The 27698-nt window shown below is 37.9% G+C and overlaps 1 protein-coding gene across 6 annotated transcripts in view; it reads left to right on the top strand.

Moving 5' to 3' along the window:
• Positions 1-27698, top strand: part of ATRN (attractin) — a 171456-nt gene that overhangs the window by 23774 nt on the left and 119984 nt on the right. For all 6 annotated transcript variants that reach the window (XM_089896619.1, XM_022592878.2, XM_089896620.1 and 3 more), the window contains exon 2: positions 25013-25096. In XM_089896619.1, the coding sequence (XP_089752745.1) occupies positions 25013-25096 (84 nt within the window). The remainder of the gene's footprint in view (positions 1-25012; positions 25097-27698) is intronic.

The raw sequence follows: 27698 nt of genomic DNA, 5'->3' as shown, positions 1-27698 counted from the left end.
CTCTCTGGGAATAGTCTGTCATCAGTTGTGTAGCTTTCCAGATATGTTAGCAGCATATATAAACAATTGCATATTTTGTATGTTCTTCCTCCTTCCTTTTTACATAAGAATGGCATATTTCCCCAATGATCTGTACTTTGCTTTTCCCTCTCCATCCTCACTGAGCAGCATATCTTAGAGATTCATACCAGTACATTTGAAAAAAAAATTCTTTGGTATTCCATTGCCTGGTTGTGTCTTAATTTATATAAAGGTGTTGAATGACCTTGTACACATGTCATTTCACACATTTCTGGGTGTATTTTTAGGTTTAGTTCTCAGAAGTAAAATTGCTTTATCAGAGGGATATGTGCATTTTAGATTTTGTCAGGTATTGCCAAAAAGCTTTCCATAGAGATTTAGCCAACTTACATTACCACCAGCAATTATGGCTTGTCTTTAACTTTCTTTATGGTGTGTTTTTAACAGAAATTTAAATTTTAATGTAGTCAATTTTGTCACTTTTTTCCCTTTATGGTTTGTGCTCTTTTTGTTATATTAAAAAATTCCTTTCCTTTACTGACCTTGTCAAGATATTCTCCTGTATTTCTTCCTCAGCGTTAAAAAATATTTGCTTTTTCACTTTTTTTTTTTCTTTTTTTTTTTTGCAGTATGCGGGCCTCTCACTGTTGTGGCCTCTCCCGTTGCGGAGCACAGGCTCCGGACGCGCAGGCTCAGCGGCCATGGCTCACGGGCCCAGCCGCTCCGCGGCATGTGGGATCTTCCCGGACCGGTGCATGAACCTGTGTCCCCTGCATCAGCAGGCGGACTCTCAGCCCTTGCACCACCAGGGAAGCCCTGCTTTTTCACTTTTTGATCTTTCTTCTACCTGTAATTTATTTTTATGTATAGTTTGTTATGACCTAATTTAGTTATTTTTATTTGGTAAGCAGTTGTCCCAGTCCCATTTATATAATAGTATACTTTCCTCCCTACAGATTGAAATATACCTTAGTTACATAAAACTTCAAATTTCTCCTGGTTGTTTTTAGCCCTTTGTTCCTTTTATTTCAACAAAAATCCTTGTTGAGATTTTTGATTGGAATTTCACCTGATATTGAGATTAGCCTGGAGAAGTTCGTCATGTTTATCAATAGTCTTATCATCTAGAACATGCTTTATATTTCCACTTATTTAGATACCTTTTATGTCTTTAAGTAAATTCTTATAACTTTTTTCCAAATGGTCTCACATACTTTTATTGGATTTACCCCTAGATGTATAATTTTGTTGCTGTTGCTAAACCTAATTGATTACTGTAGTACATAGGAATGAAATTTTTATTTTTATTTTTATCAGTATTATCATTATAACAGTAAGCAATATTTAGCTCATAAGTCTCTATGGTTATCTGGGTGACTTGGCTGATCTCTAGTGAGTTTACCTGTATGGGTCTAGGCAGGAGCTTAGCTGGGCTTATCTGGTAGGGATGGGGTGTCGAAACTCTCTAATCCTCCTTGAACCAGAAACTGTCTGATTCTTACCATCGTTGTGATGATAGAAGTGCAAAAGCAGAATTGATTTTCTTATATATTGAACTTATATCTAGGAAACCTTCTGAAATTCTTGTAGTATTTAGAGCTTGTGAATTCTACTAAGTTTTCTATGTTGATAATCATGCTGCCAATAAGTTGTAATAGTTTCTTTTTTTTAAATAAATTTATTTATTTTTGGCTGCACTGGGTCATCAATGCTGCACGCGGGCTTTCTCTAGTTGCGGCGAGCGGGGACCACTCTTCATTGCGGTGCACGGGCTTCTCATCGCAGTGGCTTCTCATGTTGCGGAGCATGGGCTCTAGGTGCGTGGGCTTCAGTAGCTGTAGCACGCGGGGTCAGTAGTTGTGGCTTGTGGGCTCTAGAGCGCAGGCTCAGTAGTTGTGGCGCATGGGCTTAGTTGCTCTGCAGCATGTAGGATCCTCGCGGACCAGGGCTCGAACCCGTGTCCCCTGCATTGGCAGGCAGATTCTTAACCACTGCGCCACCAGGGAAGCCTGTAATAGTTTATTTCTGATCTGTATACTCTGTGCTTCTTTTTCTTGTCTAATTATTGAATTGTTTAAGGTCTATAGGACATTGTTGAACAGTCTTGTTTCTGACTTCAAAGAAATCTTCTAGAATAGTGCCTGGCACATAGTAGGTGACCAGTGATCATATAGCTTTTGTCCTTTAATCTGTTAATATGTTAAGTTACACTGATAGACTTTCTAATTGTTTGACCATCCTTATATCCCTGAAATGAACTCAATTTGGCCATGATATATTTTTTAATGTAGATTTTCTGGATTTGATTTGGTAATATTTTGTTTTGGGTTTTTATATCTATGTTCATGAGGTTTTCTTTTGGCAAGGGTATCACATTTTGTCTATTGTCTTTATTTTGTCTTCACCCTTGAATGCTGATATGTTTGGGGACAGAATTTAAGACCGTCTGTATAGAAGACTGGCCAGTTCAGGGAGTTGGGCTGAGCTACTGTAGGAATAAGCTTGGATGAGAATTTAATCTAGGGCATCATTGGCCTAGGGATAGAAGAGGGACAAAATGGGGAGAGAAGAGGGACAAAAATGGGAGTGATTTTGTAGGCTGAGTGAATGGGGTGAGGTAAAGGAAGAGTTGATAAGTTTTGAAAGGTAGGGTGGATGATGACAAAATTGTGGGGGGAAAAAAGAAAAACCAAGAGGTAAAAAGAAGTGGATTTAATTACTTAATTTTTTTTTTAATTACTTAAATTTTTAATACAGGAAATATTGGTCTGAAAGGGGTCTGGCTTTGTGCTAGAAATATAGTTTGGGCAGTTGTTATCATATAGACGCTAGAGGAAGCTGTGAATGCATATGGGATTGCATCTAGGGGGATCATAGAGAACTGGATTCAGGACAACTGCAAGGACAGAGCCCAGGATTTGAGCAAAGGAATTGTGCCTTTTATGGAGTCTTTCAAGGTAGATGACTTATTATTTTTTACAAATGTGAGGGATCCATATTACCTTGTGGTAGTTTTGATTATCATTATGGATGGTTATAGTAGGATATTCTAAACATTAAAGCATATAGCACTCATGATAGTTATAGATTTATTATTTTTAAGTAATTAGGACATGTGCTTAATCTGTTACATTTTAGGGCTATTACTATAAATTTTCATGATGAACTTTTCTCATTGTATGTTGATTTTAAAGAATTATTAGATCAAAAATTTCTAACTAAAAATGAAAGTTTAGAATGTAGAAAATTTTTAGTATTGGTGTCAAAAATTCAGCCACTTACTTCAACACCTAGAAATTCCAAGATTGTATGTGGAAGATTTGTTCTTAATTCGGAGTATGTATTAGAATCATTTGTGGAGCTTTTAAAGACACTAATGCAATGCTGGGTCCCATCTGAGAGTGGTTAGTGTTGTGGCCCTATCATTTATCGTTTGTTTTTTAAGCCTCTATGGGTGATTTTGTTGTATACTCCAGTTGAGAACCCTATATCATGGATTTGGGCAGGGGCTAAATTTGTCAGTGTATTTTTTTCTTGGTTATATAGTTAACTTCTTTGCTTAATACTGTGACAGCAGAGGCCAGAATACCAGCAGATTAGTTGATCTGTCCTCCTCAGTGAGACTACTTGCGTTTTTATGTGAACTTGAATTATGAAACAAAATTCAATAGCAGGTTAGTCTGGGCTCAGATTACTAAGAGGACTAGTTAAATAAAATATGGTATGTCCACACAATGGAGTACTATAAATGGAGTAGCTATAAAAAGGAATGAGGATAATCTACATATCAGCTATGTGGTCATCTCAAGACTATATTGTTAAATGGAAAAAGCAAGGAGCAAAACAATGGCATTGTATGCTACTAGTTTTCAAATAAGGGGGCTATACAAATATATACACCTACATTTTTGTGTATATACATAGACCAAACAAAGGAATGATAAACCAAAAACTAAGAAAAATGATTACTCTAAGGAAAGGGAGGGAATGGGGTGGCAGAAACAGGTATAGAACCTAGACTTCTGAATGTACTTTGTGGATTAGGTTTTAGAATCATGCAAATGCTTTACCATATTATAAAACAAAAATGAAATAAAATTAGAGAAAAAAGGTAATTCCTAAATGCAAAATGAAACGTGAACCTAAATGTATATCAAGTTTGAGGCTGAAGCACATAGAGACTATTTCAGGTCACCTTGAAGCATAGTAATTTGGATGTTTATAGTGGTATATACTCCCAAGGATAAGGAACTGCAAAGATATCATAAACTGTTTCTAGTAATCGTATAACTGGTAGTAATATTGGTATTGTTATTCTGGAGGTGTGTATCATAAAGTAAACAAGTGAATACTTATATTGGATAGAGACCCTAGATTTTTGAATGGAAAAGAGATATAATCAGAGAGTTGGGTAAGAATTCTAGGATCCTAAATTTGAGTTGGAAATGTCAGTATGAGCTCATGATGTATTTTTTCCCTTTTAAAAATGTATTTCCTAATTCTTTCTACTGAAAAATCTCAGAAATTAAGCTAGGTAGCATTAAGCACTTCTAGTGTCAGACTTTGTTCTCTTAAAAAATAATTCTCACTAGAAGGAACCTGGGGTACATTGGAAAAATGTCTTATTTCAGGTTGGAGTCAGAAAATCTATAGTATGAGCCTGGAACATATTATCATATCACATCACAAGCTATTGGGGAGATTTGTTTCTATCAATGGCAGAATAGCTTTTTCTAAGGCAGCACTCCAACTGAGAACAACTAGAAAAGCTGGAAAAGCATTTTTTTAAAGTCTGTTTGGAGGCTTTGGAGAGTGAGCAAGGCAGACAACAAGGACTTGAGAGGCCAAAATTTTGGAGGAAAGGAGAGCACAGAGGGGTGAGGCCAACTTTTGGTATAGGTTTCCCCATGGAGTGATTGGCTGATTTGAAACATAGCTAAGAGGTTGAGCAGAAAGTGGTGGCAGAGAGGCTGCGATTCTAAGCAGAGATTTTGGTAGTCATGCAGAATTGGGGGACAGAATTGGAGTTCAGAGCTTGCAAAGAATGACAGGCACTGGAAAACACCCCAAGCTTTTAGCTGAGAACCCTTAAGGATAGACTACACTTTATGCTTAAGGGTGAACTCAAAATAGATCAGCTCTCAAAAAAAGCTGAAGCCAAGCTTTCAAATCACCTCAATCCTTGATTGGATTAAGATCTGTTCCTAGCTTTGTTGCTTGCTAGAAGCAGATATAAATCTTCTCTGGAGGAAGACACTGTCATCAATCATTGATTCAGGTTATCTGTATAGTTTTTATATACTTAGTGATAATATATGATGTATTTATATGTAACTATATATAGTATATATTTATAATGTGGTAAATATTTATAAAACTTAGTCTGGCATTCAATTTAAAAAAAGATGTATAAAAGTGAAAGAACTGACTGAAAATCAAGAGAGAAAATAGATAATTGAAAAGACCCATAGGGAGACTTCCAGTACAGATGAGATGGTATATACCCATTTTTCCCAGCTAAATCCAACTATAAGTCCTGGAATTTGTGCAGAAGACAACCAAAGGAGAACTGTGAATGGTTCTAGGAAGGTGATCTGGTTCGGGACCATAGGACTGAAAGAACAGCATAGCCATAGCATTTTGCATTCCCCCCACAAAAGAAGGCCACTTAGTTCTGGTGTTTCCTGGCCTCCCCATCCTGACCTAACAACAGAACACAGTCCAGGTAGGTTCATGCCTCCCCTGAATCAAATGGGAGTCCCTCTGAAAACATCATGCAAATTCGATACCATTGGCAAGGGGGATCAACTATGAGCCCCCACTGAATATGAGTGCTGAGGAGAAGCATACTCCTTCCCACCTGTCTTGAGACTTCCCTTTTCTGCTGAGAGATATCAAGGCAGGTGGGCAGAACTGACAAGAGAGACTCTGCTACAGTAAGTATTATAGTCTGAGAAGCATCTTTCTCCTTGAGGGCTTGAGACTCTCCTTCCCAACCCAAAGACCCCAAGGTGGGCACTACTGGCAAAAAGGACACAGCTACAACTGGCCTAGTCCTAAGTCTCTTTGGCTGTGTGGGCTTGAGCTGCTTCTCTCCTGCCCAAGAGACACAGGGGCAGATGGGTGGAACTGGCAAGAGGGGTCCAGCTGTAGCAAAGGGCACATTCTGGGAAGCCTGTTTGTCTCTGTGGACTTATGACTTGCCTTTACTACTCAGAGACACTTGGAAACTGAGGGGAAACCTAGGGCCATTACAGACTTTCCCCACCAAGAGGCACTTGGCAACACTCCTTTTGCCCCCTCAGGCAGCACTAGCAGGGACCAGCGGGAGCCCAGTGGTACCAGATAAACAAAGCAAGCCAAATAAGACCACAAAGGCTCTGAAAATTAACCTGCCATTTGAACAATAGCCCAGAAAAGTAGGCCAAGATCCACATGCTGAAACTAAACAGGGTGACAACCTGCTAAAATAAAAGATTTAATAAGACCCTATGTTAGTGATGTTCTAACATAATAGAAAAAATATTCAAGATACAATAGAAAATCACTCATCATACCAATAACAAAGGAAACTGCAACTTGAATTAGAAAAGGCAACAGACACCAACACATGGTGAATCAGATGTTGGAATTTTCTCAGAATTTTAAACTAGCTGTTATAAAAATGCTTCAAAATCAATTTAAAATATCTTGAAACAAAAAAACAAAATCTTAGCAACAAACCAAATAAAATTAATTAGAACCAAATTTAAAATGATATTAGAACCAAATGGAAATTTTAGAATTGAAAAACACAGTAGCAGCAACAACAATGAAAAAGTGGCTGGATGGGCTCAATAGTAGAGTGACCATGAATAATAGATGGTAGCATCAGTAAACCAGAGAACAAAACCATAGAATTCACCCAATCTAAACAGAAAACAGACTAGAAAAAATGATCTATGAAGGACAAAAGATACAGCATTCGTGTTATTGAAGTCCCAGAAGGAAAAGAGAGAATGGGGCTGAAAGAGTATTTGAAAGAAATATGGCTGAAATTTTACCAAATTTGGCAAAAGAAACAAATCTACAGACCCAAGAAACTGTGCAAATCCCATATAGGATAAACCCAAGGAAATCTACACCAAATGCATCTTGAATTAAACTCTTGAAATCTAAAGGCACAGGACACAAGATTAATATACAGAAGTAAACTGCTTTCCTGTGTATCAGCAATGAAGAAGTAGAATTTGAACTTAGGAACAATGCCATTTACATCAGCACTCCCAAAAGTGAAATACTGGGGATAAGTCTAACAAAATATGTATAAGATCTATATGAAGAAATCGACAAAACTCTGATGAACAAAATCAACGAAGAACTAAATAAATGGAGAGATGTTGCTTGTTCATGGATCAAAAGACTCAGTGTTGTCTTTTGATCTAAGATCAGTTCTTCCCAACTTGATCTATAAATTCAATGTAATCCTATTCAGAATCTTAGCAAATTATTTTGTGGATATTGACAAACTGATGCTAAAGTTTATATGGAGAGACAAGAGACCCAGAATAGCCAACATAAGATTGAAGGAGGAGGGCAAAGTTTGAGGGCTGACACTACCTGACAGCAAGGCTTACTATAAAGCTACAATGGTACCACAAGACATTGTGGTATTGGTGAAGGAATAGACAGATAAGTGGAATAGAATAGAGGGCCAGAAACCTAAAGACAAAAAAAAAAGTCTTGAAAGTAGCCAGGTAGAAATGATGCAGTACCTATGGGGAATACCAATTCAAATAACAATAGATTTCTCATTTGAAACCATGGGTGCCATTGGAAGTGGCACAATATTTCAAGTGCTGAAATAAAAGAACTGTCAATTTTGAATTCTGTATCTAGCACAGTTGTCACTCAGGAAATAAAGGGAAATAAAACATTCTCAGGTGATGAAAAACTAAAAGAAGTTGTTGCTAGCAGACCTAAAGAAACAATAAAGGAACGAATCGTGGAGCGTCAGGAAAGAGATGATGGAGAGGGTAGAAATATCGACTCATACAATAATAGACTCTCCTTTTCCTCCTGAATTTTAGCAGTCATTGATGATTGAATCAAAAACATAAAACCATTTGATACTAAATATGATGGGAGTAAAGATAAAGGACCTAAATGGAAGTGAGGTTTCCATACTCCACTCAAAGTGGTAAAACGTTATTACTAGAAGACTGTTGGGCTTCCCTGGTGGTGCAGAGGTTAAGAATCTGCCTGCCAGTGCAGGGGACATGGGTTTGAGCCCTGGTCTGGGAAGATCCCACATGCCGCAGAGCAGCTAAGCCCATGTGCCACAACTACTGAGCCTGTGCTCTAAAGCCCACGAGCCAAACTACTGAGCCCGCATGCTACAACTACTGAAGCCCACCTGTCTAGAGCCTGCGCTCCACAACATGAGAAACGACTGCGATGAGAAGCCTGTGCACTGCAACGAAGAGTAGCCCCCGCTCGCCGCAACTATAGAAAGCCCGTGTGCAGCAATGAAGACCCAATGCAGCCAAAAATAAATAAAATAAATTTATTTTAAAAAAAGATTGTTATAAATCACATATGTATATTCTAATACCTAGAGTAACCACTGAGAAAACTATACAAAAAGATAAAAACAGTATACATAAGTCAAGGTAAAATCTTTAAAAATGTTCAAATGACCCACAGGAAGGCAAAAGAGAGAAACAGAAGAATGAGATCCAGAGAAAACAAATATAAAACAACAGATAGAGTGGGAGACTTAAGCCTTAACATATCAGTAGTGATGAAAAAACGTGACCAAGTTATATGCTGCTTCTGGGAAAGTCACTTCAAATTCAACAATGTAGTAGGTAGAAAGTAAAAGAATGGAAAAATTATACCATATAAACATTACTTTTAAAAAGAGCAGGAATGGCTTTATTAATATTTTATAGATTAGATTTTAGAGTATAGAAAATTACCAGAGACAAAGAGACATTACATAAAGATAAAAATAACAGATTAAACATTGGCAGGGATTAAGGATAGTGAGTGTGTGAGGAAGATGTGGGAGGCAGGTGTGTGTGGTTATTAAAGGGCAATATGAGGAATCCATGTATTTTTGGAACTGTGCATATCTTGACTGTGGTGGTGGATACATGAGTCTACACAGGTGACAAAATTGTACAGAACTTACACAAACACACATACATGTACACACATAAGTAAAATTGTGGAAATCTGAATAAGATTGATTTATCAATGTCAGTATTATTGTTGTGACATTATACTGTAGTTTTGGAAAAGTGTTACTATTTGAGGAAATTGCTTAAAGTGTACAAGGAATCACTGTATTTTTTCTAACTGCATGTGAATCTATTATTTCAAATAAAATTTAAATTATTTAAAAAAAAGAGGCTCAGGGAGACTAAGAAGACATAATAACTAAATGCAGTGTAGGATTCTGGATTGGCTCTTGGAACAGGAAAAGGACATTAGTGGAGGCACACACACACCAGGAAGCCAGCAGTCGTAATGATTAGAAACAGGCTTTGAGATAAATAATAACTATCTTTAAGAATTTAAGTGACAAGATGAACAATTTCATCAGAGAATTAGAAAGTATAGAAAAGAAATTAGTGGAAACTGAAAATACATTTACTGATTTTAGGAACCTTAGACACAGATGAAGAGAAAATCAGTGGATTGCAAAATATATTGGAATAAAATAACTGGACAGAAATACAGAGAGACAAAGGGATGAAAAATACCTAATCATTCCCTCTCTCTGTATGTGTGTCTCTGTCTCACACACACAAACACACTCACATACGCAGTTTATTTCCTTGAAGCACTTGAGAATAAGCTGTGTGTGTGTGTGTGTGTGTGTATGTGTATGTATGTATCATGGCTCTTGATCCTTTAAAATACTTTAGCATGTATTTTCTAAGAATAGTGATTAAGAGACTTAAGATTTAAGTCTTAAGGTATAGTTTTCACCATCAGTAAGTCTGACACTGATATAATGCTTTTATATACTGTTTGTACTCCCCATTGTCAACTGACCGAATAATGACCTTTCTGTCATTTCCCTGCCTCCAGTACAAGATCCAGTCTAGGGTTAGGTATTGCATCTGATTGTCATGTCTCTTGAGCCTGCTTTAATCTGGAACAAGGTTGTCAGCACACCTTTTCTGTAAAGGACCAAATAGTAAGTATTTTTGGCTTTGTCTCAATCACAACTGCTCACTTCTGCTATTGTAGCACTGAGCAGCCATTGCCAGTAAGTGTGCAAAAGATTGTGGCTGTGTTCCAATAAGATTTTCATGAACAAATGGCAGGCTGGATTTTGCCCAAGGACTATAGTTCGCCAGCTCCTGATCTAAAACATTTCTACTGCCTTTCTTTGTTGTTCTTTTTAATGATATTGGCATTTTTTCATAAATACAGCCCCCCAGTTTTAATTCACTTTTTAAAATTTTGCTTTTGTTTCATGTTTCCTCATGGTTAGATTCAAGTTATGCATCCTTGGCTGGGATGCTGCTTAGGTGGGGAGGTATCCTTCTCATGGTATCACATGTGGAGGCATACAATGCCTATCTGTCCCTTATTTTTTATATTTTATTTTCCTGTTTGAGATATTGTCTTATTTTTCCACTAATTCCTCCTTGCAACCGTTAAGCAGTATGTGAGGAGACGCTTTAAGACCATGCACATATCCTGCTCCTCATCAGATTTTCTTCCTGCTTTTTTACATCCATTGATATTAAAAATACTTTAATACTCCTCTCTCAGTAACTAACAGAAGAAAGATTTGAAAACACTTGGCCTAATTGACATATAGAGAATACTGCACTATACAGTTACTGTACTCTTCTAATGTTCATGAATCGAAGAAGAAACCACCCCAGTAATTTGAAAATATTTCAAACCGGATGGTAATGAAAATATTTTATCTCAAAGCTTTGGGATACCACTAGTGCCATGCTGAGAATGAAAGTTACAGCTTTAAATGCATACATTAAAAAAGAAGAAAGATTGAATCAGTGATCTAAGTTACCAACTCAAGAAAATAGAAAAAGCACTACAAAATATAAAGCCATGGGAATGAAATAATATAGATAAGAGAACAATTAATATAAAACCTATGCAATACAGAGGCTTAACAAAGGTAAGCATTAAAAGACTAGTAAAATTGATAAACTGCTAGAGAGATTGATAAAGAGAAAAAGAAACAGAAATTACTGATATCAGTGATGATAAAGGGGCCATCACTATAGATCCTACAGACATTGGAAAAATCATACGAGGATATTATTAACAAGTTTATTCCAATAAATTTGAAAAATTTAAATGGAGTGGTAAACTCTAGTAAAACTAATTTACTAAAAAGACAACTCCAGGCCCAGATGACTTCAACAGTGAATTCTTGCAAACTTTTATAGGACCAATCTTACACAGACTCTTCTAGAACATAGGAAGAGAGGTGAAATCCATTGTTTTTATGCAGCCAGCATGTTTGTTATCAAAACCTGACAAAGAAGGAAAGCAGCAGGTCAGTCTAACTTACAAACATATTAAAAAAAATTAAACAAAATATTTGCAAACTGTATCCAGCAAAATATAAAAAGAATCATGACCAAATTGAACCCAACTTTGGGTTTCTTGGATTTGAGAAATTCAAGGTCGATTTAACAGAATAAAGGAGAAAAACCAAATGACCGTTTCATTAGATGGACAGTTTTTTAAAAAGAAAATAGAGTTCAGTACTCATTAGTGGTAAAAAAAAAAAATCTTTAGTTTAAAGAATAGGGACTTCCCTGGTGGTCTGGTGGTTAAGACTCTGCACTCCCAATGCAGGGGGCCCGGGTTTGATCCCTGGTCAGGGAGATCCCTGGTCAGGGAACTAGATCCTGCATGCTGCAACTAAGAGCCCGCATGCCACAACTAAAAGATCCCAATGCTGCAACTAAAAATCCCACATGCCACAACTAAAAGATACCACATGCCACAACTAAAGATGCCACATGCTGCAACGAAGATCCAGCATGTGGCAACGAAGATCCCACGTGCTGCAACTAAGACCTGGTGTAGCCAAATAAATTTAAAAAAAGAAAGAAAGAAAAAATAGAAAATTACTTCCTTAATCTGGTGAAGACTTCACACAAAGAATTTAGGGTAAATATCACACTGTAGGGTGAAATATTGAAAGCTTTCACCTGAGATTGGGAACAAGACAGGAACACTTACCATTACCAGTTCTTTTCAGTGTAATAATGGAGATCTTAACCAGTTGTAATAAGACAAGAAGATAATAAAATATAATTAAAATGTTAGAAAGGAGAAAATAAAATAGTAATTTTTTTTTTACAGATAATATGCCTGTATTGTTCATAGTTTTTGCCTGGGATAACCAGGAGAATGGTGTTCCAATCATAGAGATGATAGTTTTGTTGTAAAAAATATATGCAGTTGGTACTTAAGGCTTTGAGACAGTTTGAGATCACTTACCCAGTGAATTTAGGTAGAGAAGCAGACTGAGGTTGGAGCCTTGGGGCATTCCTACATTTAGATATTGGGATAAGCAATTGGACTTACTAAAGGGGACTGAGAAGAAGCTGCCTGTGTGTCCAGAGTGTAGGGTTTGGGAAACCAAGTGGAGAAAGTGTTTTAAGAAAGAGGGAGGCGCCCTGATTTCGAACTATATTACGAAGCTACAGTAATCAAAACAGTATGGTACTGGAACAAAAACAGACATATACATCAGTGGAACAGAATACAGAGCCCAGAAGTGAGTTCACACTTATATGGGCAATTATCTATGATAAAGGAAGCAAGAATATACAATGGGGAAAAGACAACCTCTTGAATAAATGGTATTGTGAAAACTGGATAGCTACATGCAGAAGAATCAAACTGCACTACTCTCACACCATGCACAAAAATAAATTCAAAATGAATTAAAGACTTAAATATAAGACATGAAACCATAAAACTTCTACAAGAAAACATAGGCAGTATGCTCTTTGACATCACTCTTAGTTTTTTTGGATATGTCTCCTCAGGCAAGGGAAACAAAAGCAAAAATAAACAAATGGGACTACATCAAACTAAATATCTTTTGCACAGTGAAGGAAACTGTCAACAAAACAAAAAGGCCACCTACTGAGTGAGAGAAGGTATTTGCAAATGGTATTTTCAATATGAGGTTAATATCCAAAATATACAAAGAACTCATACAGCTCAATATGAAAAAACAAAGAAACAACCTGACTAAAAAACAGGCAGAGGATCTGAATAGACATTTTTCCAAAGAAAACATACAGATGGCCAACAGCACATGAAATGATGCTCAACATCACTAATCATCAGGTAAATACAAATCAGAATCACAATGAGATATCACCTCATACCATTCAGAATGGCTATTTTCAAAAAGACAACAAATAACAAGAATTGGTGAGGATGTGGAGAAAAGGGAACCCTGTGCACTGTTGGTGGCAATGTAAATTGGTGCAGCCACTATGGAAAACAGTATGAAGATTCCTCAAAAATTACAAAGAGCCACCATATGATCCAGCAATTCCTCTTCTGGGTATTTTATCCAAAGAAAAGAAAACACCAATTAGAAAAGATATATATATATCCCTATGTTCACTGCAGCATTATTTACAGTAGCCAATATATGGAAGCAACCTAAGTGCCCATCAATAGATGAATGGATAAAGCTGTGGTGTATAAATACAATGGAATATTACTCAGCTGTAAAAAGAATGAAATCTTGCCATTTGTGACAACGTGGATGGACCTAGAGCATATTATGCTAAGTGAAATAAGAGAAAGACAAATACTATATGAGTTCACTTACATGTGGAATCTAAAAAACAAAACAAATAGAGTTGTATATACAGAGGACAAACAGGTGGTTGCTAGAGGGGAGGGGAGTGGAGGAGGAGAGAAATAAGTGGAGATTAAGAGGCACAAACTTAGAGTTGCAAATGAATCACAGGTATGAAATGTACAGCGTAGTGACTATAGCCAATAACTATGTAATATCTTTGTATGATGACATATTGTACCTGGACTTATCATTGTGATAATTTTGAAATGTATAGAAGTATTAAAACACTATGTTGTGTAACAGGAACTAACATAGTGTTGTAGGTCGATTATACTTCAGAAACAAACAGAAAAAGAGATCAGATTTGTGGTTACCAGAGGCAGGGGGTGGGGGGAGGGGGAATTGAATGAAAGTAGTCAAAAGGTACAAAATTCTAGTTATAAGATAAGGAAGTACTAAGGATGTACATGATACATTTAATTAACACTGCTGTATGTTATATATGAGAGTTGTTAAGAGACTAAATCCTAAGTGTTCTCATCACAAGGAAAAACTTTGTTTTCTATTTCTTTAATATTGTATCTATATGAGATGATGGATATTCACTAAATTTATTGTGATAATCATTTCATGAAGTATGTAGGTCAAATCATTATACTATACACCTTAAACTTAGGTAGTGCTGTATGTCAATTATCTCAATAAAATTGGAAGAAAACAAAAGATTAAATGCAAAAAAAAAAAGGGAGTCATCAGCTACTTCAGATGTGTAAGAGAGTGAAGTAAGAAGGGATCTGAGAATGAAATAAGGGATCTGAGAATTTACTCCTCTATACCTTAACAGAAGGATTTCAGAGGAGGGGTGAGGGTTAGACCCCATTGGAATGAGGTTAAGAAATTACAAGGTAAGAGTATTGTCAGCGAGAGTAGATAATTATTTGTGGTTTTTTCTTTGCTTGTTTTTTGGTTTGTTTGGGGTTTTTTTTGGCTGCACTGTGCAGCTTGCAGGATCTTATTTCCCATACCAGGGATTGAACCCACACCCTTGGCAGTGAAAGCATGAAGTCCTAACCACTGGACCTCAGGGAATTCCCAACAGTAGATAATTCTTAAGAAGACCTTTGTTGTAAAAGTAAAAAAAAAAAAAAAAAAAAGTAGGGAATAGCTTGAGAACATGAGAAGGGAGTTTGTTTTTTAAGAAGGGAATCCAGCAGCTAGTCTTACGCTTATCCAGTAGATAGAAAAAGTATAGCATGGGGTTTAGAATTAGGTTTGTTCTGGTGAGGCCCTTGATTGAGTAGAGTTTTAGAATTCTGCACCCAGGTAGAGGTTGTGACCCTATCCATTGTAACTAGGGTTAAGGCAAAGTACCTGCATTTAGTAATGGTAAGAAAATATAGGTCTCTCCTGATTTATTTCTTCTTTCCTCAGCTATTCACTTTGTGTCATTAGGATGCCAGACACACTTCTAGGCACTAGAAATAATGAACAGAGCAGACAAAAGTCCTTGCTGTCATGAAATTTACATTCCACTGGTGGTAAATAGATGTGAAACAAGTGAAGTAATCAATTGATCGTCAGCTAAAATTGAAGAGAGAGAAGAGGGTTTGGAAAGGTGAAAGATAATAAGGTATAACAGAGAATTGGCCAGGGAAATGAAAGGATTGATTGTCCCACAGTTCTGGGAACCTACTTGAGATATGTGTTTATAAATGTAAAGTGAGACCAGTCAGCACAGTGTTGTGTCACTAGCCTTATTTAGCTGCTTGGTTTCATATACAGAGTAAGCAGAGAGTTGGATTCAGTAAGGTTTAGGGTTTGCCATATGTATAACTGCAGTTTATTAAGATACCACTGAGTGTAAAATGCACCCTTATGTACTTCTAAGAAAGAAAAAACATTTAAACTACGAACTGCCATTGGTTTTACAATGCATCCTGATATCTGAGCTGTTAAGAAAAACATGTTCATCTTGGAGTTGCACAGTCCAATATATTGCTGAAGGGGTATATTGCTGAGGCTGTGGGAATACTGGGAGACCTGAGAGCAGAGAATATTTATACCTAGATGATGGAAGTGTAAGATGGTATAACCACTTAGGAAACAATTTGGCAGTTTCTTTAAATTTACGTGTATATCTATACTTTGATCCAATGATTCCTTTTTTATGTTTTTATCCAAGAGAAATGTCCACACAAAGGCTTGTGCACAAGTGTTCTTAGCAGCTTTGTTCATAAGCATCTATAACTACATAATCCAAGTGTCTATCAACAGGAAAATGGATAGACATGTTGTGGTATATTCATACAGTAGAATACTACACAGCAATAGGAAGGAACAAACTATTGATACACACTGTACTCAGAAACATGCTGATCGAAAGAAGCAAGGCACAAAAGTGTCTCTGCATGATTCCATTAAATCAGGTTCTATAAATCAGGTCTGCAATGATAGAAACAAGATCAGTGTTGAGAAGGAGTGCCTGCAAAGAGGTCTGAGGGAACTTTGGGGGGTGACAGAACTGTTTTATATCTTGTTTTGGGGTTTTATATGTGTATAAATTTGTCAAAACTTACCAAATTGTACATTTATGTTGGCTGCATTTTATTATATATAAATTACTCGTCATTAAGGTTGATTTAAAAATTTGTTTGGAAGGAGTCAAATCAGTATAGCAGTCATTATTCTAAATGTGAATAGATTATACTGTGTCAGTAAAACTGTCAGACTAGGTTGAGAAACAAAACCTAACCACGTCCTGTTCAGAAGAAACAAACTTTTGCTCTCTACCCTTGACCTCACTGTGGCCCCCAGGTGTGCCATGTGCTTTCCAGGACCTATGGCGGAGTAGAAGGACATGACCTCCCCCCTTCTCATGGAAAAACCAAAATCATGGCTTACTGCTGAACAACCCCTGACAAAAAATTTTTGGAGTCTATCAAAAAAGATACCCTACATCCAAAGACAAAGAAGAAGCCAGAAGAAGATGGTAGGAGGGATGCAATCACGATAAAATCAAATCCCATACATGCCAGGTGGGCAACCCACAAACTGGAAAATAATTATAAAAATAATTATACCACAGGGGTGAAAGTTCCGAGCCCCACATCAGGCTCCCCAGCCTGGCAGCCTGGCAACGGGAGGAGGAGCCCCCAGATAATCTAGCTTTGAAGGCCAGCGGGGTTTGATCACAGGAATTCCACAGAAGTGGGGGAAACTGAAACTCCACACTTGGAGGGCATACACAGGATCTGGTGCACACCAGAACCCAGGGAAAAAAGCAGTGACCTCATGAGAGACTGGGCCAGACTTACCTGACAGTATTGGAGGGATTCCTGCAGAGGCGGCAGAGGGTGGCTGTGACTTGCTGAGAGGACAAGAACATTGGCAGGGGCAGTTCTGGGTAGGACTCATAGGCGTGAGCCCTCTTGGAGACTGCCATTGTCTCACTACGACCTGGCCCCACTCAACAGCCTGTAGCCTCCAGTACTGGAATGCCTCAGGCCAAACAACCAGCAGGGTGGGAACACAGCCCCACCCATCAGCAGACAGGTTGCTTAAAGTCTTCCTGAATAAACAGCTGCCCAATAAACACACCCCCTGGCATGGCCTTGCCCACCGGAGGAACAAGACCCAGCTCCCAAGACCCATTGGGCAGCTACCAGTCCCTCCCACCAAGAAGCCTGCACAAGCCTCTTAGCATCATCCAACACGGGGCAGACAGCAGAAGCAAGAAGAACTACAACTTTGCCATCTGCAGAATGGAAATCACAATCACAGAAAGTCACACAAAATGAGACAGCAGAGGAATATATCCAGATGACGGAACAAGAGGAAAGCCCAGAAGAACAACTAAGTGAAGCAGAGGTAGGCAATCTACCTGAAAAAGAATTCAGAGTAATGATAGTAAAGATGATCCAAGACCGTGGGGAAAAAAATGGAGACACAGATGGAGAAGATACAAGAAATGTTTAACAAAAACCTAGAAGAACTAAACATACAAACAGAAGAACAATACAATAACTGAAATGAAAAATACACTTGAAGGAATCAATAGCAGAATAACTGAGGCAGAAGAATGGATAAGTGAGCTGGAAGACAGAATGGTGGAAATCACTGCCGTGGAACAGAATAAAGAAAAAAGAATGAAAAGAAATGAGGACAGTCTAAGAAACCTCTGGGACAACATTAAACACACCAACATTCTCATTATAGGGGTCCCAGAAAGAGAAGAGAGAGAGAGAAAGGACCTGAGAAAATATTTGAAGAGATAATAGTTGAAAATGTCCCTAACATGGGAAAGGAAATAGTCACCCAAGTCCAGGAAGCATATAGTGTCCCAGGCAGGATAAACCCAAGGAGGAACACACTGAGACACATAGTAATCAAATTGACAAAAATTAAAGACAAAAAATATTAAAAGCAACAAGGGGAAAGCAACAGATAATGTACGAGGGAATTCCCTTAAGGTCATCAGCTGTTTTCTCAGCAGAAACTCTGCAGGCCAGAAGGGAGTGGCACGATATATTTAAAGTGATGAAAGGGAAGAACCTACAACCAAGAATACTCTACCCAGCAAGGCTGTCACACAGACAACCAAAAGGTAAGAGAATTCAGCACCACCACAACAGCTTTGCAACAAATGCTAAAGGAACTTCTCTAGGCGGAAAAGAATAGGCCACAACTAGAAACAAGAAAATTACAAATGGAAAAGCCCACTGGTAAAGGCAAACATACGTAAAGGTAAGAAATCATCTGCACACAAATATGATATCAAAACCAGCAATTGTGAGAAGAGGAGAGAACAAATGCAGGATACTGGAAATACATTTGAAATTAAAAGACTAGCAACTTAAAACATCTCGTTTATATAGACTGCTATATCAAAACCTCATGGTAACCACAAACCAAATATCTACAATAGATACACACACAAAACAGAAAAAAGAATCTAAACACAACACTGAAGTTAGTCATCAAATCAAAGAGAAGAGAACAAGAGAGGAAGGGAAGAAAAAAGACCTACAAAAACAAACCCAAAACGATTAACAAAATGGCAGTAAGAACATACATATTGATAATAAGCTTAAATGTAAAAGGATTAAATGCTCCATCCAAAAGACATGGACTGGATGAATGGATACAAAAACAGGACTCTTACTGTCTACAAGAGACCCATTTCAGATCTATGGACTGAAAGTGAGGGGATGGAAAGTGTATTACACACAAACAGGAATGAAAGTTGGAGTAGCAGTACTCATTTCAGACAAAAAAGACTTTAAAATAAAGAATGTTACAAGAGGCAAAGGACACTACATAATGATCCAAGGAGAAGATATAACAATTGTAAATATATATGCACCCAATATAAGAGCACCTCAATATATAAGGCAAATACTAACATCCACAAAAGGAGAAATTGACAGTAACACAATAATAGTGGGGGACTTTAACACCCCAGTTTCATCAGTGGACAGATCATCCAGACAGGAAATCAGTAATGAAACACAGGCCTTAAATGACACATTAGATCAGATGGACTTAATTGATATTTATAGAGCATTCCATCCAAAAGCAGCAGAATACACATTCTTCTCAAGTGCACGTGGAACATTCGCCTGGATTGATCACATGCTGGGCCACAGAGTGAACCTCGGTAAATTTAAGGAAATTGAAATCATAGTAAACATCTTTTCTGACCACACACTATGAGACTGGAAATCAACCATAAGAGAAAAAACGAAAAAACACAAACATGTGGAGGCTAAAGAGTGTTACTAAAAAACCAATGGATCACTGAGGAAATCAGAGTAAATCAAAAAATACCTAGGGACAAATGAAAATGAAAGCAGGGCGATCCAAAACCTATGGGATGCAGCAAAAGCAGTTCTAAGAGGCAAGTTTATAGCAATACAGTCTTACCTCAGGAAACAAGAAAAATCTTAAATAAACAATCTAACCTTATACCTAAAGCAAATAGAGAAAGAAGAACAAACAAAACCCAAAGTTAGTAGAAGGAAAGAATTCATAAAGATCAGAGCAGAAATAAATGAAATAGAGATGAAGAAAGCAATAGAAAAGATCAATGAAACTAAAAGTTGGTTCTTTGAAAAGGTAAACAAAATTGATAAACCTTTAGCCAGACTCATCAAGAAAAAGAGGGAGAGGTCTCAAATACAAATGACACCACAGAAATACAAAGGATCATAAGCAACCAATAAAATGGACAACCTAGAAGAAATGGACAAATTCTTAGGTATAATCTTCCAAGACTGAACATGGAAGAAACAGAAAACACGAATAGACCAATCACAAGTACTGAAATTGAAACTGTGATCTAAAAACTTCCAGCAAACAAAACTTCCAACAAACAAAAGTCCATGACCAGATGGCTTCACAGGCAAATTCTATCAAACATTTAGAGAAGAGTTAACACCTATCCTTCTTAGACTATTGCCAAAAATCACAGAGGAAGGAACACTCCCAAATTCATTCTATGAGACCACCATCACTCTGATACCAAAACCAGACAAAGATACCACACAAAAAATTACAGGCCAATATCACTGCTGAACATAGACGCAAAAATCCTCAACAGAATACAAGCAAACCAAATCCAACAGTACATTCAAACAATCGTACACCATGATCAAGTGGGATTTAGCCCAGGGATGCAAGGATTTTTCAATATCCGCAAATCAGTCATTGTGATACATTACATCAACAAATTGAAGAATAAAAACCATATGATCATCTCAGTAGATGCAGGAAAAGGTTTGGACAAAATTCAACACCGATTTATGATAAAAACTCTCCAGAAAGTTGTAATAGAGGGAACATATCTCAACATAATAAAGGCCATGTATGACACACCTACAGCTAACATCATACTCAGTGGTGAAAAGGTGAAAGCATTTTCTCTAAAATCAGGAACAAGACAAAGATGTCCACCCTTGCCACTTCTATTCAACATAGTTTTGGAAGTCCTAGCCACGGTGATCAGAGAAGTAAAAGAAATAAAGGGAATCCAAATTGGAAAAGAAGAAATAAAATTCATTGTTGGCAGATGATATGATACTATACATAGAAAATCCTAAAGATGCTACCAGAAAACTACTAGAGTTCATCAATGAATTTGGTAAAGTTGCAGGATGCAAAATTAATACACAGAAATCTCTTGCATTTCTATACACTAACAAGGAAAGACCAGAAAGAGAAATTAAAGAAACAATCCTATTTACCATTGCATCAAAAAGTGTAAAATACCTAGGAATAAACCTATCTAAGGAGGCAAAAGACCTGTACTCCAAAAACTATAAGACAGTGAAGAAAGAAATCAAAGATGACACAAACAGACAGAAAGATATACCATGTTCTTGGATTGGGAAAATCGATATTGTCAAAATGACTGTACTACCCAAGGTGATCTACAGATTCATTGCAATCCCTATCAAATTACCAATGACAGTTTTTACAGAAGTAGAACAAAAAATCTTAAAATTTGTATGGAGACACAAAAGACCCCAAATAGCCAAAGCAATCTTGAGAAAGAAAGACAGAGATGGAGGAATCAGGCGCCATGACTTCTGACTATACAACAAAGCTACAGTAATCAAAACAGTATGGGGACTTCCCTGGTATCGCAGTGGTTAAGAATCCGCCTGCCAATGCAGGGGACACGGGTTTGAGCCCTGGTCCGGGAGGATCCCACATGCCACAGAGCAGCTGGGCCCGTGCACCACAACTACTGATCCTGTGCTCTAGAGCCCGTGAGCCACAACTGCTGAGCCCGTGTGCCACAACTATTGAAGCCCGTGTGCCTGCAACCTGTGCTCCACAGCAGGAGAAGCCACCTCAATGAGAAGCCTGCGTGCAGCAACGAAGACCCAACACAGCCAAAAATAAATAATAAATAAACTAAAAAATATATATATATGTATATAAAAATGTTACCATTAAAAAAAACAGTATGGTATTGGCACAAAACCAGAAATATAGATCAGCGGAACAGGATGGAAATTCTGTTAAATGTTAAATGTTTATCTTGGTGGGGAGAAGGGGTGGAGTGCTTGGGGAGATCAGTGGACAAGGGAGGATTGTCCTTTAGCTGACCCAAAAAAGCCTGTCTGATCATATCTATTCACTATCTGTAAAATTATGTAAATGTGTATGTTTAAAGATATGAAGTAAATATTCAAAATTGACCTATATTTTCTCCAAAAGGGATGCAGATTTGCAAATATCTGAACATGTCCATGTGAAGTCTGTAGAAATTCTTAGAAACAAAAGAAGCATAGTAGAAAGCCACAAAACTGTTCGAACTACTGGGAAATTTATTTACCTGTAAACCTGGGATGGTCTCTGTGGTTGTTTGGTGTGGCTCTTCAGGGACCTTGGCACTCCTTTGATTTGTCATCCTTGGTGTTGGCTTTGTGTTTAGGCTCATAGCGTGATGGCTGAAGTAGAATCCAAACATAGCAAAGTCCAGAGGAAGAAGGATGGTCTCTTTGGATGTCTGTCTGTCATAGGCTGGGTTTCTTGGAAGCATTTTCTGAGAGGGAGTTTGGGGTACAAGTTAATTATAACATCTGTGAGAGGAAGGGGCAGGAAGCAGAACTGGGCAAAGGAAGAAGTTGAGCTTCAATGCAGGCCTGACAAAGGAGAGTTCTGGAGTAAGGATTGCCTGCCAGAGTTGTCCCATGTTAGACTGAAAAATGCCCAGCCTTTATACCCACTCTGTGTGGGCTATGCTGGGAAGGGCATGACCTAGGGCAAGGCAGCTCCAATGGAACTGACAGCTGAATGCTGTCTGTTGACCACACTCATTTCTGCAGCTGGCAACAAGTCTTTTATTGAAGAGGAGATCTAGGTGTCGTAGCTAGGAATGAGGAAATATTTCCTAGAAACCCTCCATCAGACTTCCCCTCACATCTAAGATTAGATTACATGCTGTGACAGAAGTAGTAGTCTTCTCTTCACTAGTAAAGAGTCCGGATTTTTCACCCAGATATGGTCCGGATTTTTCACCCAGATATGGTCATCTGGGATAATGGCTATATTTCTCAGCCTCCCAGTACATTTAGGTATGTCTAATTTTTGGCCAGGGGGTAAGTTGAATTGTCGTGTTTGACTTAGAGGGCAGGGGTATGTACCTTGTTTTCTTTCAACTCCTTCCTGCTATGTAGAATATGGAAATAATAACTGGAGTTTGTGCAGCCATCTTGGATTATGAGGTGGAAGCACATGTTGAGTATGACAGAGCAACAAGATAGCAGAACATTAATTAGCTCCCTGATGAGCATAGAAATGCTTTATGTGCTCCAGGTTGCTTATGTTTGGACTTTATATCTTTTTTTTTTTTTCAGTACGCAGGCCTCTCACTGTTGTGGCCTCTCCCGTTGCGGAGCACAGGCTCCGGACGCGCATGCCCAGCAGGCATGGCTCACGGGCCTAGCCGCTCTGCGGCATGTGGGATCTTCCCGGACCGGGGCACGAACCCGTGTCCCCTGCATCGGCAGGTGGACTCTCAACCACTGCGCCACCAGGGAAGCCCAGGGCTTTATATCTTGGTTAAAGCCATTACTATTTAGGTTTTTCTGTCAGTTGCATTAGAACTTAATCTTAACTAATACACATTTCTAATTGGCAAGGGGCACAGGAAACCATGATTGGCTTAGACTAATATTTTGGGAATGGAATGGATGTTGGGGAGTAAGACACAGAGACATTTATATCAGGCAAGTACAGCAGAGAGAGAGAGATGCAAAGAAGTCGAGAGATTTGCAGGGGATGATAATTGTGATGGACCCTGGAATCATACCTAGGTAAGTGAGAAAGTGAAATGTGTGAGTGATGAACATAAAGAAGTGATAGTTGTGTGGATTGGAGGTCGGGGCTGAAGATTCATTGGAGAGGGGGAATTAGGCTAAATGAAGTAGAGAGAGCAGAGATGGTGGTCAGAGTGTAGGTCGCTTTAAATGGAGATTTTATGGTAGAGCTTTCACTCCTAACAGCAGGGCTGAAAAGAGTGGGTAACTAAAGTGGGGTAGAGGAAAAAATTGTTAATGGTGAAGTTAAGAAATGGAGAGGCTGGGCTTTGGATGGAACATCTTGGATGTGGCTGAATGGAAGGCAGTGAGCTAGATGCTGATATCTGGAGTGGGTGGAGAGGAGTAATTGGGATGTCAGTAGATAACTCAGAAAGTAAGGGAGGCAGATCCAGAAGAGAGCATTTGTTTCAGAAAGGCCGACATTGTTGATGGAAGAGGGAGGAAAAGTGATCTGGAAACAGCAAAGAGGAAAGAAATAGCATTGTTAAATATTAAAAATTTCTACATTTCTAGTATATATTTCTACAATATATACTAGACATAAACTGAGAAAATATGTTTATAGTACATTTACCATACAAATGGGAGCTTCTTAATATAAATAGCGCTCTTAAACATTATTTTGGAAAAGATAACTTGGTAGCAAAGTGAGTAAAGAATATTGAGTCTTAATTTGCAAAGGAGAAAATGCAAATGACCAAAACACATGAGAATCTTCATACATTAGGGTTAGTACTAGTAAAAGTATTAATGAGATACTAAGATGTGCCTGTCATATTGGCAAGACCTAAAAATATTGATAAACTTCAAGCTTGGCATATGTGTGGGAAGTCAGGTGCTGATGTGCACTGCTCACAGAGTGTGGTAGATTGCCACTTCAGAAGAAGCAACTAAATAGCTGTGGTGGGTCTGTTGTGTGTTGTGGATTGATGTGCTTGTGCATCATAGTTATGCTGGCCACAGCGTTATTTATTGCATTTACACATTTTACTTGTAATGGTAACTGTGTGGCCTTGTTTTTTAAAAACCAACTGATATTTATAACTAACTTCTTGTGGCCATTTGTATGGAAACAAAGTGTGATTTTCCCATCTCAGCTAGAAAGATGTATGTTTTTGTTCATTCCTGTTGTTTTTAATGTATTTGTATCCCCTTTTCTTAAGTATATGGCATGAATTTGTTTCATCCAGATTTGTGTAATCTGTGTATAACTATCCAGTCTTTTTCTTCTGGTCATAGTATGCATCAGTGTACCCACTTGGATTGTATTGAGAATTAAGAAAGATATTATTAATATATGAAATTTTGATGCATTTAAATTTTTTTATTTTTTGAATTACAGACTAACTGGATCTTCTGGGTTTATAACAGATGGACCTGGAAATTATAAATATAAAACAAAGTGCACATGGCTCATTGAAGGACAGTAAGTAGTAATGGCTAAGTTTTTTTTTTTTTTTCAGGATAGAGCTCATTGTGAGATTACTTTTCCAACATGTAAAATTAACAATCTGTGGCAACTTAAAATATTTTTTATTTGGTAACCTTTGACAAGTGAATTTGATTTTCTTATTTTTCTTAATCTTCAATGTTAATTGAAAAAAACTTCTGTGTTGATTTGCAAGTGAATTATACACACCAGCAATTTGTATATTTTCAGTTTAATAGTTAAAAAACTGTTACAATATTTTATTATGGTTGAGGTATATGAAGAAGATTAGACTTCACTTGAATATGTAGTAGGGAAGGGAAGAGATTTTAATAGGCCTATTTATTTATTTATTTACTATTTTTAGTGATTTAACATATGGAAGATTATTTCTTCCTCACATAACAGTTCCAAGGCAGGTGTTCCTGGTCAGCAGGCAGCTTTCTTCCCATTGGTAGTAGGACCCAAGCTCTGCCATTCATTCATTAGCTTCACTGTTGGCTAACCGCAGCCAGCAGGAGGGGAAGGATGAAGTACAGAGAAAGCAGACCTGCTTCTTAAAAGCTTCTTGCAGAAAGTGTCACATGCATTCACTCGCATTGCAACCATTAATAACCCTTTAAAATAATTGTGGACAGTCATAGAAGACTGGACCAAAACTGGGCAAGTGGTAATTTCTTAAAACTAAATTGCAGTGTGGAATCTGAAATGAACTTTTAGAACTTGTTAAGTTAAAACTGGTTTTCTATGGGACTTCCCTGGCGGTCCAATGGTTAAGACTCCACGCTTCCACTGCAGAGGGCATGGGTTTGATCCCTGGTCAGGGAACTAAGATACCACATGCCGTGTGGCATGGCCAAAAATAAAAAAAAATTTTTTTAATTGGTTTTCTTGTACTTTAAATAGATCTTTAACCCATGCATGATTTTGTAACATTTGGAAAATATTGGTTCACTGAATTATGCAGGTCTCCCAGGTGTCGATATATTTCATTATATGAAATTTAAAACATCACCGTAGTTAAAAATCACCATCAATCTCATCAGAAAATTTTAAGTATTGGGAAGTTGTATCTGGGTGGTAGGTACAAATTTTCCAAAACTCATTATTGCTTGAAAGCTTATATTTTCTTTGGCAACAAATACAGGCTTGCTTTGTTCATTTTCAAGAAAATATCTACCAGATATCCAAGTCTAAATAACCATAGTTTTTACCTCTTGGACCTCCTAAAAGGGCCTCAGGGACCCTGGCATTGTGTGGACCATACTCTGAGAACTGCTGCTCTAAGGAGCTGTCTGCCCTTGCCCTTTCTACCAGTTCACTCCCATCTGATGTCCTTCTCCACTGTTGCTCTGAGTGTGCTGTCAGTGGTTGCTCCACCTCAGCCTAAGCATAAAACTAAGCAAAAAACTTCAAATCCTCCGTTTCCTTATCCACATATTCAGCCTGTCAGTAAGTTCTATCAGTTTTCCCCTCAAGAATATCTCCCCAATCCTCTTCATCTTCAACTCTACAGTTATTTTAAGAACCACCAACCATCCTCTCTTTCCTGGGCCACTGTAATAGCCTTGAAATTGGCCTCCGGTTTTTACCTTTGCCCCTTGCCCACCTCTCACTCACTTCTTATCTTATTCCTTCTGTTTGCTATGTTTCAGACATGCTGATTTTCTTCATGTTGCTTGGACACATCAACTTCTAAAGTCTAAGACTTTAAGACTGTTATTCTATCTGCCTGAAACATTGTCCCCCCAGGCTTTTCACATGGCTTATCTCTCGCCATTCTAATCTTTTCCAAAACTTTCTGGGGTATCTCCCCACCACCTGTTGTACTACTACATCACATTCCTTTAATTTCTTCCCAGTATTCATCACCATGTGAGTTAACTTGTTTATTTATTTAATTGTTTGGTTAGACAAGAAGTATGGGGTAGATGAAAGGTTCAGGCTGGAGACATATAGTTAGGAATCACCAGGATATAGATGGTGTTGATATTACCAAGAACTTTTGGAGTAGAGTCTTTGGCCTAAAGCCAGGTTGGAGAGTGAAAAGGTGAGTAGGATGTGAGGAAATGGAGAAAACTGAAGTCTTCTGTGGAGTTTCAGAGGAGAAAGGGATAGGTCTGATAGTAGCTGGAAGGAGAGTTGGGATTTAAAGTTTTTTGTGTTTTGTTGTTTTTTGTAAAATATGTGATACTTAAAGAGATTTAAGTCTGGACTTGGAAGTTTCAGATGAGACGGAGATGTTAAATATTTGAGAGATGGAAGGAAAAGTAGGTAGATGTATCTGTTTTAGAAAGTGGGAATTTGAGAAATTTTTGTCTGAGTGCTGAGCATAAGCAGGGAGGTGGGACTGGGTGGTCTGAAATAGAAATTGAGAACTAGTAGTAGGACTGCTGGCAGAATCGAAGCACCAATACTGGAACCAGCCTACCCAATGTTGTGAATTTCTCCAGCATGGCTTGGTTTTCTCTAGACCAGGGCTTCTTCCAGGGAGTTCCATGAAAAGGCAGAGGGGCAGGTGAGTTTAGAGGATTGGCAGGTGTGTTTGTAAAATGATGTAGTATGAAATCTTAAGTTGAATAAGAAAGGCTGATGGATT

Source organism: Delphinapterus leucas, chromosome 15 (genome assembly GCF_059928025.1).
Source record: "Delphinapterus leucas isolate spDelLeu-1000000601 "Yukka" chromosome 15, BTC_Dleu_Yukka2, whole genome shotgun sequence".
NCBI lineage: Eukaryota > Metazoa > Chordata > Mammalia > Artiodactyla > Monodontidae > Delphinapterus > Delphinapterus leucas.
The sequence above is the reverse complement of the archived record's forward strand: the minus strand, read 5'-3'. Positions and strand labels throughout refer to the sequence as shown.